The 14,995-nt window shown below is 36.1% G+C and overlaps 3 protein-coding genes across 4 annotated transcripts; 1 reads left to right on the top strand and 2 right to left on the bottom strand.

Annotated features, from left to right (window-relative positions):
- The first annotated feature begins 2,459 nt into the window (after positions 1-2,459).
- Positions 2,460-7,028, top strand: LOC106395719 (cytochrome P450 98A3-like). Its single transcript, XM_048754430.1, has 3 exons — positions 2,460-3,020; positions 4,709-5,106; positions 6,227-7,028. Exons 1-3 carry the CDS (start codon positions 2,540-2,542, stop codon positions 6,869-6,871), a joined length of 1,524 nt encoding a protein of 507 aa, XP_048610387.1. The 5' UTR covers positions 2,460-2,539; the 3' UTR covers positions 6,872-7,028.
- A 160-nt stretch (positions 7,029-7,188) lies between these two features.
- On the bottom strand, positions 7,189-12,624 carry LOC106396022 (4-alpha-glucanotransferase DPE2). 2 transcript variants are annotated; one of them, XM_013836319.3, is made up of 22 exons: positions 12,422-12,624; positions 11,882-12,250; positions 11,686-11,803; positions 11,525-11,580; positions 11,185-11,439; positions 10,911-11,107; positions 10,748-10,826; positions 10,626-10,664; positions 10,426-10,545; positions 10,225-10,326; positions 10,054-10,137; positions 9,713-9,955; positions 9,513-9,638; positions 9,313-9,387; positions 9,097-9,168; positions 8,740-8,859; positions 8,512-8,609; positions 8,246-8,402; positions 8,038-8,136; positions 7,766-7,963; positions 7,584-7,677; positions 7,189-7,508 (listed from the first exon to the last, which is right to left on the bottom strand). In XM_013836319.3, the coding sequence occupies exons 2-22, from the start codon at positions 12,245-12,247 to the stop codon at positions 7,384-7,386; spliced, it is 2,823 nt and encodes a 940-aa protein (XP_013691773.1). In that variant the 5' UTR covers positions 12,248-12,250; positions 12,422-12,624; the 3' UTR covers positions 7,189-7,383. The 2 variants fall into 2 exon arrangements, with proteins under 2 accessions (XP_013691773.1, XP_013691772.1); XM_013836318.3 differs by having other exon boundaries at positions 8,246-8,405; positions 12,422-12,623.
- A 61-nt stretch (positions 12,625-12,685) lies between these two features.
- LOC106396023 (probable E3 ubiquitin-protein ligase RHC1A) lies at positions 12,686-14,657 on the bottom strand. The gene is made up of 2 exons (XM_013836320.3): positions 14,422-14,657; positions 12,686-13,913 (listed from the first exon to the last, which is right to left on the bottom strand). Exon 2 carries the CDS (start codon positions 13,844-13,846, stop codon positions 12,899-12,901), a length of 948 nt encoding a protein of 315 aa, XP_013691774.1. The 5' UTR covers positions 13,847-13,913; positions 14,422-14,657; the 3' UTR covers positions 12,686-12,898.
- Between the last annotated feature and the right edge of the window lie 338 nt (positions 14,658-14,995).

Genomic DNA, 14,995 nt, shown 5'->3' with positions numbered 1-14,995 from the left:
ATGGACTTGTTTATTCTGGAATTCGTTTTCTACTAACTTATTTTCAGTAGAAGACGAATTCTACTTTTAGTGAAACGTAATTTTAAAATTTTATTTATCAAGTTTTTTAACCAAAAAAAATATGTGTTTGTGTATATAGGTGTTTTATTAATTGTTTATATTTTTTTGGATTCATAAAACTATTTATTTCATTAAATTTCAGAAATGGAAAGGGTAAAAGAGAGAATAAATGGACAAATATGGTTTTATACCGTAGGGACAACTATGTTGTTTTTTGTTCCGTTTTGGCAATTTTCTCTTTTAAATTTGCTAGAATAAACAAAGCCAATGTATGGTCGAAGTTTCCAAGTTTTATTTTTGTCAAGTTTCCATGTTGGTCATTAAACTTCAAGTCAACATAGCATTCGCACTCTTAAGAACAATACTGAGAATCATACCAACTGCGGCCCAGAGCCCATTAACTATTGAAGAAAGTTAAACCTTCTATGAAAATTCTGTATGAGTTTGAAGTTTTAATCTAATGAAGGTTTGTTCAAAAAAAGAAAATCTCTTTTGATCTGGCACCAACTTATGATTGTGGGATTAGTGATTCCTAACACATAAATCATCATTCTCCAAATGTACCACTAAAGCAGACATTTCAGTTAATAAGAGTTGTATAGCGAAGATAGTTGTAGCGAAAATGCCGACTATTACATTCAACAATAATGGTATCAACTAATATAACTTAATCTGACTAAATCAATCCATAAAGTGACAATCCGATTATGTATGTACTTTAAGAAGGTTAAAATGCAATTAGTAAATCAAAATTTTTGATTGAATTATATAAAAGTTATAGTCTGCTTTTTAAGGTATTGTTGCTGTTGTGTCACAATTAGAATCAGATTTATGAATCATTGAACTCACTTTAACGTATATAATAATCACAAGACTCGTACAGAAAAATCCACAAAAATGAATAGTTTTTACGTCTCACCAAACCCACTTACCCACCTACTCGACTGATCAGACGTTTTTTTTCTCGTTATGAAACAAAAGAATTAAGAACTGGCCCTGGAATCACATGGCTAGACAAGTATATGGGTCCTTTAAATATGCTCAGTAGATTTGGAGATAAATCAAACATTTCACAGTCTCACAATTAATCTTGTAACCAGTTGATCCAATAGAGATTTGGTAAATAATTAGCCTTTTAGTACTTGATTTGACTCTTAGAAGCAATATTTTCTCCTTTTAGTGCGTTTCCTTTTTAAAACCTAGCTAACATGCATGCATGTGTTTGAACACCAATAATGCTTAACATTCATGTGAAAACATTTTGCTAACAATAAACAAAACGAACAACTTTATTTTTTTTTGTAAATTAAAAGAGAGCTCAGGATTGTGGCATGTCATCTGGATATCACAGATTTAACACGATGGACCCAACCATCGGCAAGCCGTTTTCTTCATAGCTCATAAAGAATGCACCAGAAAGATGTCTTCACTAACTGTAATATGAAATATGCATGAAAAGCTGCAGTAACAAAAAATGCAGCTCAGTTGCTCAAGCAAATGGATTTCACCTCAGTTGATTAGATTACAAGTGAAACATCAAAGTAATTAATGAAATTTGTTTTCTTCGCCAATAAATTTCCATAATAGTAAAAACGGTTATAACCTCAAATCTAAATATTAGGGGTGATTGGTAGTTGATGTAGGTGATGTACACAGCCCTATTTATTTCTACAGCACCAAATTCAGAGCAATCAAGTTTTAAATTTTTTTTTGAAATCACATTTCTTAAAATAACCTACAGCTGTATAAGTGCTTTGCAGAGCCAAATATCCAAAACAATTTTTTAGTGCTTTCCATAAAATTTTACGGCACTAAAATCTAAAACCACAATAAAAATTCTACAATTTTTTTTTAGAGCAAAAATTTTAAAGCTACTGATAATCAAAACAACTAAGTTAATTGTCACCCTCTGTTTCTTTTATCTTTTCCTACCAACTTTCCCCTAAATCAATAATCGACATTGTTTTTCCAAAAAAAATAAATAATAATCGACATTGTTTGTGCCATGAATTTTGAGGTTTAATTATATATTTTCACGTTTTACATTTGAAAGATGATAGTTTACTAAAAACAGTAAAAATTACTAATGTGGTATTATTCCTCCATTCCATAAAATTAGAACTTTCATGTTTTCACCCATATTAAAAATATATTTTGAATTTATATAAAACGCATCATTTTATGACTATCATTTTAATAAAATTAAACCAATAGTAATTTTTGATTAGTTTAATTAAATTTTTTAAAAATTGTGTTTTACTATTTTTATAGTATTTTATAAAATACAAAATTTATATTTTAAAAACAACTATTCTTCTAAAACGTGGAACGAAGTATTTTATAACAAACATAAAAAATTCGGTCACCAAGTACCTGGCTAATATAAATCAAAGTCTCGACCAGATCTGTATAGAAAGTGAATTTGACTTGCACTTTTTTAGTAATACTCGATTTCATCACTGACACCAAATAAAAACTCATGTCATGGTTTCTTATAACGGCGGCCATCGCCGCAGTCGTGTCTTACAAACTGATCCAACGGCTAAGATTCAAGCTCCCACCGGGCCCACTCCCTAAACCAATCATCGGTAACCTCTGCGACATAAAACATGTCCGGTTCATATGCTACTATGAGTGGGCACAAACCTATGGACCAATCATATCGGTTTGGATAGGTTCGATTCTAAATGTTGTCGTATCTAGTGCCGAGCTAGCAAAGGAAGTGCTCAAAGATCACGACCAGAAACTCGCCGACAGGCACCGGAACAGATCAACTGAAGCATTCAGTCGCAACGGTCAGGATCTAATATGGGCGGATTATGGGCCACATTACGTGAAGGTGAGAAAAGTTTGCATGCTTGAGCTCTTCACACCTAAACGACTCGAGTCACTTAGACCTATCCGTGAAGATGAGGTCAATGCCATGGTCGAGTCCGTCTTCAGAGACTGTAAACTTCCTGGTACGTCATCGTTTTTAGATCACCTTATTTGATTAATATTTTTTTTTTAAACTAAAAATATTTTATCAAAAAGTATTATATATACTTGAAAACCTAATTTATAAATATCTTAAATAATTATTTACAGATATTTATAAATGAATTCTCACTTATTTTAAAATATAAATTTTAGTAAATTATTATTATTTGCAAATTTTAAGATATTCAAGACAGAAGTTTCCCAATAGAATTGCTGAAAATTCTATTTTATACAATTTAAAATATTTTAAACAATTTAGCATTTTACCAAAAAAATATATTTTAAACATAGAAAAAGCAGTAAGTGATATTTAATTATGTATCTTAAATATTTGAGAACTCAATTTTAAAATATATCCCTTATATATTAAAGAAGAAACATTGTAATAAATGCGTTCACACTAAACTGGACACATGTCACGTGTAGAAGCATTGTAATAAATGCGTTCACACTAAGATGGATACATGTCACATGTAGAGAGCTTCTCAGCCAAACTCTACATAAATATGTTCACGTTATGTACTTTACATTTTTTTAATATAAAACTCACATGCATGGTTCTTCTTTATGTTATTTTTACTCTTTACGAATATAGCTGGACAAATTATTCATAAATTTTGATTCGATTTGTTATCCGTCTTGATTCGAACCGAAAAATCCGGATATCCGTTACTACGAAGAAAATCAAATACTAAAATGCAATATCCGTAAAAAAGAAACAAATCACAAATATCAATATTTATAGGAACGGATATTCAATTTGATCCGTTATATGCATATATATATACATATATATTTAAAGAATTATATATAAGTTATATATTATAGTTTATATAAATTTTACAATATTTTTGTTTTAAAATAATTTCATTTTAAAAAATTTATTTTTCATGTATTATTTTGAAAAAAAAATGTCATTTACTATTAATTAACAGTATTTTTATATATTTATCAACCATCTTTATATACTTTTACTTACACATACATGTGCGTGGGCACCTTATAACTAAGCATTTACTACAACTGAAATATCTCATTTTTTTGGAAGTTAAAATATTCTTTTTCTTAACTCTTCTTTCACTATCGACCAAATTTTAGTAAAATGATTTGTCTTAATATTTTTTTTTAACTATTATCTGTTTAGAAACTATAATATGAAACCATTGGTTCGACATCACGACTGTCTAAGATTCATAACATGAAAACAAACAAATAATAGTAATTTTTGATTATCACAGGAAAAAAAAAATAAAAACATCAAACATTTTAACCGAACAAACCAAATAAATATTTATTTAAAATGATAGTTATATTTTAGGAGATTAAAAACCAAAAAAACAACCTAAAATCGAACTGATATCCAGATTAAACAGATTAATGTCTCCTTATTAAAAAATAACGAAACTAATAATCACATTCCGCGTAAGGCGCTGGTTATTACCTAGTTAAGTTAGATATTTCGAACATGATTTTTTTTTTTGCGTTGGGGAAGGATCAAATATAATTATGTTTTTTATGTTATCTTTGTTGTTACTTGTTATCAACCTCAAATATATTTTTATGATATGTTTGTAAATTATCTTAGTTATGGTATTGTTGTTTAGTTATAAATTTGTAATTCAGTAATCAATATAGCTTTTTCCATGCTGAATTGGTTACATAACCTCAGAAAACATAAACAAAGGAATACAACTGAGAAAGTACTTAGGAGCGGTTGCGTTCAACAACATAACGCGGCTAGTGTTCGGAAAGCGCTTCGTGGACGCGGACGGTGTGATGGACGAGCAAGGGCTTGAGTTCCACGCCATAGTGTCCAACGGTCTGAAGCTAGGTGCTTCACTGTCTATAGCTGAACACATCCCCTGGCTCCGGTGGATGTGTCCGGCAGATGAGAAGGCGTTTGCTGAGCACGGTGCTCGCCGCGACCTCCTCACTCGAGCTATCATGGAAGAGCACACTTTGGTCCGTCAAAAGTCTAGTGGACCTAAGCAGCATTTCGTAGATGCGTTGCTTACGTTGAAGGATCAATATGATCTTAGCGAGGACATCATCATTGGTCTTTTATGGGTATGTTTTAGTGCTTAAATGGACATGAATGGTTCTAGACACATCCGGATGGTTTTAATTTTAAAGAATTAACTAGATTTTGAAAACGCGGATTTTTTTTTTTTTTTCAATTGAAAAATATTTAGTAAATGTCATATTTCATATATTATTTTAAAAAAAAACTTAAACTTTTTATTTTTTTTATCGTGTTTCATTTTAAATGACTATTTATGTTTAAAAAATTAAACTTTATTTTTTAATTGAATTAAGTTGGTATAACTCTGATAAATTAATTTTATTATGTGGTTAATATTTTTAATAAAAATAATTATATATTTTTAATAAAGATTTATAATTTTCAATGAAAAAATCATTTTTTTATTATTGCTTAAATTATATTAAGAAAAGAAAAAAAAATTAAGAATAGTTGAAAAAAAATTATTTGAACTTGGACTCAATGGCCCAAAGGAAAAAAAATGTGAGAATTAGATCTGATTTCTTAATCGGCCCAAATGGCCCAAGAGAGATCTGATGTGGACAGTGGACTGGATCCGAAAAAATGGTCCAATATAGATGTATTATTAATATTACTTGATTGCCCTTAATGAAACATGCGATGTTAGTAAAGAAATGGGAGGCTAAGGTAAAAGGGACAATAGGATCCTGCTTTAATAGTATAGATACATAGATCGCATAATCCCTAAAATTTTGAAAGTGTTTTTTTACTAAAATTAAACTAAAAATATTTATATCCCCATAAATCTTAGATCGGGCCAATGCGATCAGTTGAGAAACATAACACTCCTCCGTTTTTAAATGTAAGTAGTTTTAGGGAAAAAAAATTGTTCAAAATATAAGTTGTTTTCACATTTCAATGTACTTATTGAATATTGTGTAACCAATAAAATAATATATGTTTTCTTATGGTTTGTTGAATTTAAACATTAAATGATATTTTTTTTAAACTAACAATTTTCTTAAAACTAATGCTTTTAACTAAAATAATGCTTTTAAATGTGTTTCAAAAAAAAATGATTTTAACTAAAATTACTTACATTTAGAAACGGAGGGAGTAACTATTCAGACACTTTATTATGTATTGCTTGTTTCTCACGTTAGGGTAAATGGTGTGTCTATGCAGGACATGATCACGGCAGGGATGGACACGGCAGCAATAACAACTGAATGGGCTATGGCGGAGATGATCAAGAATCCAAGAGTGCAACAAAAGGTGCAAGAAGAATTCGACAGAGTCATTAGCCACGACCGGGTCTTAACCGAGGCAGACTTCGCTAGCTTGCCATACTTGAAATGCGTGGTTAAAGAAACATTCAGGCTGCACCCGCCAACGCCTCTAATGGTTCCTCACCGAGCCAGAGCAGACGTCAAGATAGGAGGCTTCAACATTCCAAAAGGTTCAAACGTTCATGTGAACGTTTGGGCGGTGGGCAGAGACCCGGCCGTATGGAAAACCCCATTAGAGTTTAGACCGGAGAGATTCTTGGAAGAAGATGTTGACATGAAGGGACATGATTTTAGGCTGCTTCCGTTTGGAGCGGGGAGACGGTTTTGTCCTGGTGCGCAACTTGGTATCAGCTTGGTGACTTCGATGTTGAGTCATTTGCTTCACCACTTTGTTTGGACACTTCCTCAAGGGACTAAACCGGAGGATATTGATATGTCTGGAAACCCTGGAATCGTTACTTTCATGCGTACTCCTGTTCAAGCCGTTGCCACGCCTAGGTTGGCTTCTGATCTGTATAAACATGTGCCTTTTGATATGTGAATATGTCTCTCTCTCATCTACCTTCTTGTGCTGCTACGGATGATGATGGTCTTGCTGCTTTTTTTGCATGCATGTTTCTTTTTGCGGTTTATCATGGAAATAAGCAAAGAAACCAGCTTCTTTGACATTGAGTTTAACGATCTTCAAATCAACAGAAAGCCAATATAAATAAATTTCTAGGGAAAAAGAAAGTTTCTTGATTACATTAACTACATGAAACACACCGATGGTCACAGACTCACAAAGGTATACCAACATCCTTTGTTCAACTCAACAAGCACACACTCTCTTCTTTTACTCAAAATTATATAATACGGTACCTTTAACACAAGACTTTATTTTGGATGGTTGACAACAAATACATAGTTTTTAATGCCTTATGGTCTTCATGGACAAAGAAGATGAGAGATTAATACTATTTTGAGTGATAATAACGAATAAGCAAACATTTGTGTAACAAAGATTTGGTAGCAAGATCTCAGGAGACTTGTTTTTCATGGAGCCAGTATAACTCATTTCTTGTTGTTAACGTCTTCGCTAGAAGCAGGAACAGATCTTCCGCTGCTAGAAACGAGGTTCTTGATGGTTGATTTCAAGTCCACGTCCTTCATAAGCGAGTCCAACGTCACGTGTACGCCTGTGTGCACACAAAAAAAAAACAGTTAGAAGCTGGAAACCTTCTGACCATTTTTTCTTGTGTGATGGTACTTACGGTATCTCCAGTAATGTTTGGGGTTTGTGGGGTCATTGATCGTCTCTTCTTTTGCAGGGCGAGCAGTGTACTCTTCTTTCAGAGCCAACATATCCTAATTGTTCCAATGGCAAAAACAAGCAACTGATAAAAAGGTTCTAAATCTGAGTGAAAGGATGCATTGTGGTGATGAGAATGTATACCTGAAGTGGGAAAATAGCCCACATAGATGGAGCCTCAACATGTTGCCTCAAGATAAAATGGGTTATCTCTGGAACACACTGACTTGGAGGGATTGCATCTAGGCCAATCACTTCCTTGAAGTACCGTTGTCTTCTCTCTTCATCCTCTTCCCACCAAGCTCTCAGTGTAGAGCAGTCGTGGCATGAAGGAGCACACACCTGATACAAGGAGACGGTGACTCACTTAACTGTTCAAAGAGTGAAAGATAGAATTATGAGGATAGAGATCTAACCGTCATGTAGTCATAGTTAGATGGAACCCCAAACTCCACATCAGACTCACTAGGCATGCGCTGGATGCGCAGGCCAACCAAAGCCAGTTCTTTCATAACCTGAGTAAGTATAGATTTTAGCATCCCCTAACACATAATATGTATGCTTCTACACAATTTTAAAAAATAAGCTAGATGAATCAAGAGTGAGGATAACAAGGTAACATACAGGATGTACACAAGCTGGAACGAGACCGAGATCCTCTCCACACGCCAGCATATTAGAGGAATTTAACAAAGCAGGCAAGGTTTTCAAAGCATTTTTCCTCCATAGATCTTCTTGGCGATGGAAATAGTAGTCATAGTATAGTCTCTTCAGAACATTTCTACTGTAACAGAAGACCATAATCAGAGTTTCCCATGTTGATGAAAATTAAGAAAAATAGAGCAAGATTAATAATAAGAGCAGACAAGGATCTCTGTGTGCTATAGTACCTATGTTCATCCAAATCCTGGAAACTTGAAGTATCCTCAATGTTGAAGCGAGGATAGAATTTTCTTGCATCCTCTGGATCTTTGATCAGAACAACATTCTAGGTGACACAAATTCAACAGAGATAAACAACTATAAACAGAGAACTCCAGAGAGACATAAAGAGTGGGTAGTATCATTGTGGGGTTAACAAGGAGAAGAAGTCTAATATCAGTTGTGAAGCAGTTTACCCGTAAGATGTCGAAGACATCACGACGAACTTTGTCTTCATTTTCTAGCAACAAAGATTTTGCAGCTAATGACTTCAGCTTTGCTGCAATCTTCTTCTCTGTGTTGCAGTCCTCCTTGAACTATATCATGATTAAAGGAAACATATTAAGAAAGGTTATCAACTGACAAAAAAAAATCCATAAACTTGTTGACAGAATCTTAAGACTCAGTGCATCATCACTTCTAAACCTTGGTAAACATATGAAACCCAAATAATTATATGTCTCGTAGATTATCAGAGCTATGCTCAACTGATAGAGAAATGATAGTGTGGTTGCCCAAAGGAAAACTATCTCTAGATGGGGGCTTGTACTGACCTCATACATGTCCTTCTGAGTTTCATTAAGAAAATTTGACGCAATAAATGGCCAGAAATCTCCAAATTTCTCCTGAAGCAACAGAACAGTGACATACATCAACAAAAAAGAGTGATGAAAAATTTATGAGGTAATGGTTGTCCTTGTAATCTCACAAACTCAAATTTAGTAAGCTGTGATGAAAGCAGATCATTACAAGTGTGATGTAAAACTAACCTCAAGAAACTTCTTCTGGACATAAGGCTTGCTTAACCGATCAAAATCCCATATTCCCTCTTTTTCCAACTCTTCCTGAGTCAAAAACAGTTTGGTCATTTCCCCTTAGCTTTAAATATAGTTCAGCTGTAGCTATAAGCTTTTGAAACATAACCCTCAAAGACAAGTTCATTTGAACTGTAAGCACGTAGCTTATGTACCTGACTTAACGGAATAGATGGACGGAACTTCCCCAGTAAACCAGTCATAGCATGAGCTGGCATCTCCCAGATTCGAAAGAATCCTAAAATATGGTCAATCCTATAAGCAGTGAAATAGTTTCCCATCTGCAAAGCAAGTATACAATGCGGTCAGACCACAGATCTTGCAACAGTCGTTGGTAAGGACAGTAACTGCCAACCTGTGTTAAGCGAGCACGCCACCAACCATAGTTGTCTTTTGACATTTCCTCCCAGTTGTAAGTAGGAAACCCCCAGTTCTGACCATTTTTGTCAAAATAGTCTGGAGGCGCTCCTGTTGAGGTGTTCATGCGAAACAGATTCTTGTTAACCCATGTGTCGACACTGTTTCTGTCAACGCCAATAGGTAGATCTCCTTTCAGCACGACTCCTCTCTTCCTTGCATATTCAGATGCTTCTGACAACTTTTGAAAAAAGGGAACAAGCACACACTTTTAAATGAAACACCTAATAACCAACTTGACCACAATAATGGAACATAACTATGAATCAGAAGATACACCTGTACATGTAAGTGGTACTGGATGTAGTAGTGGAAGCATATAGTGTCGTAGTGCAAGCTGTCCTTGGATGTTAATTTCTCAAGCTGCGGCATGTGTTATTGGAGATGTCAGAAGTTACTGAAACTATCCAATTGATCACTGAACTTCAACAAAATAAAAACATATAATACCTTGGCTTCTGTGTAGTCAGAGAAGGTCCCCCACTGGCTATGATCTGAAGTCTCGAAAAAGTCACGGAGAAAGCAGAAAGCTGCATATGGTTTCAACCAGCCCTTTCCAGGAAAAAACAAAACTCAGTCAAGCAAATGGAAAGCTGAAGTGAGCCTTTGGAGGCAGAAGATCTTTACAGGTATCAGATTTTAAAAGCAAACCTCGTTCTCAGAGAAGTATTTCTGGAAAGAGCTAGAGTTCAACGTCTGGTCTTTCTCGAGGTCGAAGATCTTCTTAGCAATTGAAAGCTTAGTTTCCATGGTAGCCTCATAATCAACATGCTACGCATAACAATTTTAAATCTTTAGTTCCTAACATGACACAACATGTTAGACACAAACAAGAACCATTAGCGCATTACATTCTTGTCCAATTGCTTCTTTGCCTTCTCAATTTCTTCCTGAAAAGGAAACGCAATCCATCAGCTAATTTATCTCTCAGGAGACTTATTCTTTCAGGATCCTATAAGTGTACAAAATTTACCTTTATGTCTGCTGGCAAACTTTGAGAGAGAGCCTGTACTCTAAGATATAATGGATGCAATGCAAACACAGATAGGGAACTGCAAAGGTGAATCAGACGGTTCAATGAGACATATATATAACTAAGTAGAGAATTGATATTCACCAGAGTGAAACTAGCATACCTGTAAGGGTACGAGTCCCACCACATCTTATGCACGGACGTGTCATTAACTGGTAAAAGCTGTACCAGATGCAACCCGGAGTCTACAGACCAGTCAACAAGCAGCTTCAGATCGAGAAACTCTCCCACACCAACATCATCTTCTGATCTAACAGAGAACATTGGAACTGCAACACCAGCACCCCTCCATGGCATTTCCTACAAGTAAAATTAATTAACTAAGTAATATTGATACTGTCACTTAACCAGAAGCTAGTTCGTCATCTGTTACTTACTCGAAACAAACCACCTGACATGACAATGTACTCCTGTTTGTTACGGGATGAGTGAAGCGTAAGCTCTCGATTGCCACCAGATTCAAGACCTATGCTACCGTCCTTCGGAACTTTACAGTATCTATATTTGATAGGAAACTCTGCTTTAGGGATCAAGCAATCTCCTTCCCACATAGAGTCACCAACATAGCTGAGTTTAAGTCCATTTTCAACTTTCCATTTCCCCAACTTCCCTGAGGTGCCTAGAACATACACCTGGCATGTCATAATCAAGGATTAAAAAAGTTAGCTACACACATCACATATAAAGAAGCCCAAAGATCAAAGAGAAAGACATTACCAATGTTCCCTCTCCAACATCTGGGCAACAGATTTTGAATTGGACAACAACTGAATCTGTTTACAATTAAAAAAAAAAAGTCATAAGCTCCACAAAAATTAGCCAAGAGATCTATTCACAAACTAGAGATGTGTGACAGGTTCAAAACAAACAATGATTACCATCTTGATCAGACTTATTCTCAAATACCCCTAGAGGTTTTTCAACTTCCACATCACCAGTGTTGCGAAAGATAACATCTTTGAAGGCGCTTCTAAACGGTAGAGCTTGATCACCACTCTGAAAATGATAAAAGATTTCAATAGAAATTATAAGAAAAAAACAATCGTTGCTGCTAGCCATTGTTAAAGCCCAAACCTGCCAAAGATCACGAAGCTGTACAGACTCTCCACCAGTCAATGCCTCAGGCACGACAAGTTTCCTCTTCATCCCAAACTCAGACCTCAGCACATTCTTCAAGTCATCCACAACATAGTAACAGTAGTCACAGGTAAACCCAGGTGGGACAGAAACAGAACCACTCCAGACAAGCTGGTCCTCTTGCTGAGAGGGCTTTAGCAGCAAACCCTTTTTCACATTCCCGGAGCCAAGTCCAGGAGCCGAGCCACAGACCAGAAGGCTCTGCCCCCAGTGAGTGAAATACGGTAACCAGAAGTTAAGGCTAACCATTGGCTTACTCGACTTGGCGGTGGTGGTCAAAGAAAGCGATCCTAGATTCATCATTCCCTAAACAGAAAAAACTAATAAAAATCAAAACTTTGGCAAAACCCACATGAATTTTACCTATAAGCACAAGATCCAAGAACCATATAATCAAAAGTGAAAATCAAGAGATCACTTAGCACGCAAAGGCAGTGGAGTAAATCGAAAATCACGGGAAGAAAGTGATCAGATCACCTTTGCTTGTTCAAACCGTGAATCTAGAGACGAGTGGTGAGAGTGTTGTGTTGTTGGTGAGTGAAGACGAGATACTGTTCACTATATATGCTCTCTCAGTGACGTATACTGATCATTACAAATCAAGAAAGAATGGCTTTTTCAAGGAAGATATTTTTAGTTTCGGACAATAGCTTTGCAGTTTGCACCGTTCATTTTTTCTCTTTTTAAATGTCACGCTCAAGAGATAGCTCTGCACGAGAGCCTCATTCTTGTCCAGACATATTCATTTTATTTGTTTTATTGAATTATCAAACCCAACTAAACATAAAGCATGTTTTACACAAATGCAAAAGATCTACAGTAACAGTAACACTTCTTCTCCATTATTTATGTTGATAAGAGAGTAAGAGTGGAAAGCACAAGGACAAAGACGCACAATCACAAACATAGAACATAGTGAGACCAAAGTTTTTTTTTAACTTTAGCTCACCTTTACTAATCAAAAGGCCAGCCACTGTAACCCATATGTGACTGCTGTTGCTGTTGCTGTTGCTGGTGATGATAGTTATGGTTCTCATCAGTTGCGTCAGAGTTTCTCGTGCCTCCACGGTTTTGAGTGTTGTTGTTTGAGCTTGAACCAGACGAACGGAACGGCCACAAGGAAGAGAAAGGACTCCTCCTTTCATTGCTGTTGCTACTACTTCTGTAGTTTCTTCTGGTGGTGGTGCTTCTGTTTTCGCTGCTTGAAGCTCCTGATGGCAGCTCTTGGCGACAGACAGGGCATGAGTTGTGCTGAACCAGCCACGGGACGATACAGTCAGAATGATATACATGGTTACACGGCATCTGTTTCGCCTCTGCTCCCAACTCGAACTCCTCTTTGCACACAGGACAGTTCGAGTCCGACGACCTGAGATGCCTCTGCGCTATCTTGACGGTTGGCAACGCATCTATTGAAGATCTAGGAGCAGGCGGCGGGCCACGGCGAGTAGAGCCGCCGGTAGAGAGCTGCTCAAAGAGTTCTTCAAGACCAGGGCCGAAGAAGTAGTCGCCGGTGTTACCACGCGTGATGCTAATGCCAGGCGAGCCGTTACTGAAGAGAGCTTCGACTGCATTGTCTCTATAAGGAACCTGACCACCAAAGATCAACAAAGGAGCTAAGCCGGGGAAGCTTTCAGGACGGGAAGTGATGGATCTTCCTCTGAGTTCTCGGTCGGCTAAGCGGTTCCTCATAAAGGCGGAGAAAGCATCCATGAGATCAAAAGCAGGATCAACGTCCCTGTGAGATCTAAAGATATCAAATGGGTTGGCGGCTAAGGCTTGAGGCGTGTCGAGCTCCTCAACGAATCCTCCTCCACAGTAAGAACATACAGGGTCCGGGCCGTGAAGCCGGACAGCACGCTGGCATCTGTGACACCAGTGGGTGTTTCTACCGCTTGACATATCCTCAGTTTTCTCAAAATAAGACAAAAAAACAAAGAAATCCACTGGTTGAATTGAATCCCTAAGCCTGAAAAAGTGAGTACAAGTTGGTAATCACACGTATCTACAACCATCGAATATACCTTAAAAATGTTGCACATTGCAAGATTCAATTATAGTTCTTACTTGCACTAAACAGAGAAGAAACTGTAAAAAAAAAAAAAAAGTTCCACCTGATCAAGAAGACCAAAAATCAAGAAACGAAACCGTAGTGTTGGCTTCGAAACTATATTATACCCAGGTTTGAATCTTTCATACTCTCTCATAAAATCTAGATGGTACATCACTCAATCAAGAATCTTTAATACTCTCTCATTAAAATCTAGCCCAAAAAGTTAGAATTTATGATGGTAGGTATATTAATAAATCAAGAATGGTCAGGCACAACAGAGTATATTACTCTCAATTACGATGGTAAACAGAGCATATCACTCAATCAAGAAGATTCAGACAGTACAAAATCTAGCTGCTAAATAAAACACAAAGTTTTAAGCTTTGATGGTAACTGGAGACTATATATCAGGCAATTCAATCACCTTTTCTAGCTTAGCTCCTCCACTGATCCAAAGATGAATCATATATCTACCGGAAAGGCAATCTAAAGGAGCAAGACGCGTAAACCAAGATGCGTAGCAGACAAACCCTAGCGAGAGGATTTGGGGGAGAAGAAGAAGAAGACGATGACGTAGAGGAACCACTCTAGAATCATATCTCTTTTTTTTCTTACACTGTAATCAACAACACTAACACCCAGCTCCCAAATTGCCACGTGTTTATTGTCCACTAAAATAAGTGATGCATTGTCAATTGGGCTTTTTTATTAACTGTGATCATCAGTTCTGGTTAGTAACCCTTATTTGGGCTTTTTATAGTTGGGCCGAGGTGACTTTAACAAATGTGAAAACAAGCCATGTTATTGGGCCAAGACTTGAGAATACTAAACGAGAAACTTTTTTTTTTTACTTACATTAACTATGATCATCAGTTCTAAGATCACACATGATTTTATTCATGATTGTTGAATATAGCTTTTTTTACTACTACAACTATAAAGCAATCACGTGGAAGAATTTTCTTATTAACCATGAACAAATGTCAAAGACTGTGAAC

This window comes from Brassica napus, chromosome C4 (genome assembly GCF_020379485.1).
Source record: "Brassica napus cultivar Da-Ae chromosome C4, Da-Ae, whole genome shotgun sequence".
Lineage (NCBI taxonomy): Eukaryota > Viridiplantae > Streptophyta > Magnoliopsida > Brassicales > Brassicaceae > Brassica > Brassica napus.
The sequence above is the reverse complement of the archived record's forward strand: the minus strand, read 5'-3'. Positions and strand labels throughout refer to the sequence as shown.

What these genes read in the sequence shown, in the direction of transcription:
- LOC106395719 (XM_048754430.1), top strand. Translation starts at nt 2,540, where the DNA reads ATGTCATGGTTTCTTATAACGGCGGCCATCGCCGCAGTCGTGTCTTAC. An exon ending in CAGAGACTGTAAACTTCCTG is followed by an intron (nt 3,021 to 4,708) that starts GTACGTCATCGT and finishes ACATAACCTCAG; the next exon opens with AAAACATAAACAAAGGAATA. An exon ending in TCATCATTGGTCTTTTATGG is followed by an intron (nt 5,107 to 6,226) that starts GTATGTTTTAGT and finishes GTGTCTATGCAG; the next exon opens with GACATGATCACGGCAGGGAT.
- LOC106396023 (XM_013836320.3), bottom strand. Translation starts at nt 13,846, where the DNA reads ATGTCAAGCGGTAGAAACACCCACTGGTGTCACAGATGCCAGCGTGCT.
- LOC106396022 (XM_013836318.3), bottom strand. Translation starts at nt 12,247, where the DNA reads ATGATGAATCTAGGATCGCTTTCTTTGACCACCACCGCCAAGTCGAGT. An exon ending in TGTCAGGTGGTTTGTTTCGA is followed by an intron (nt 11,108 to 11,184) that starts GTAAGTAACAGA and finishes TTTTACTTGTAG; the next exon opens with GAAATGCCATGGAGGGGTGC. An exon ending in CTAACTATGACTACATGACG is followed by an intron (nt 7,964 to 8,037) that starts GTTAGATCTCTA and finishes TCCTTGTATCAG; the next exon opens with GTGTGTGCTCCTTCATGCCA.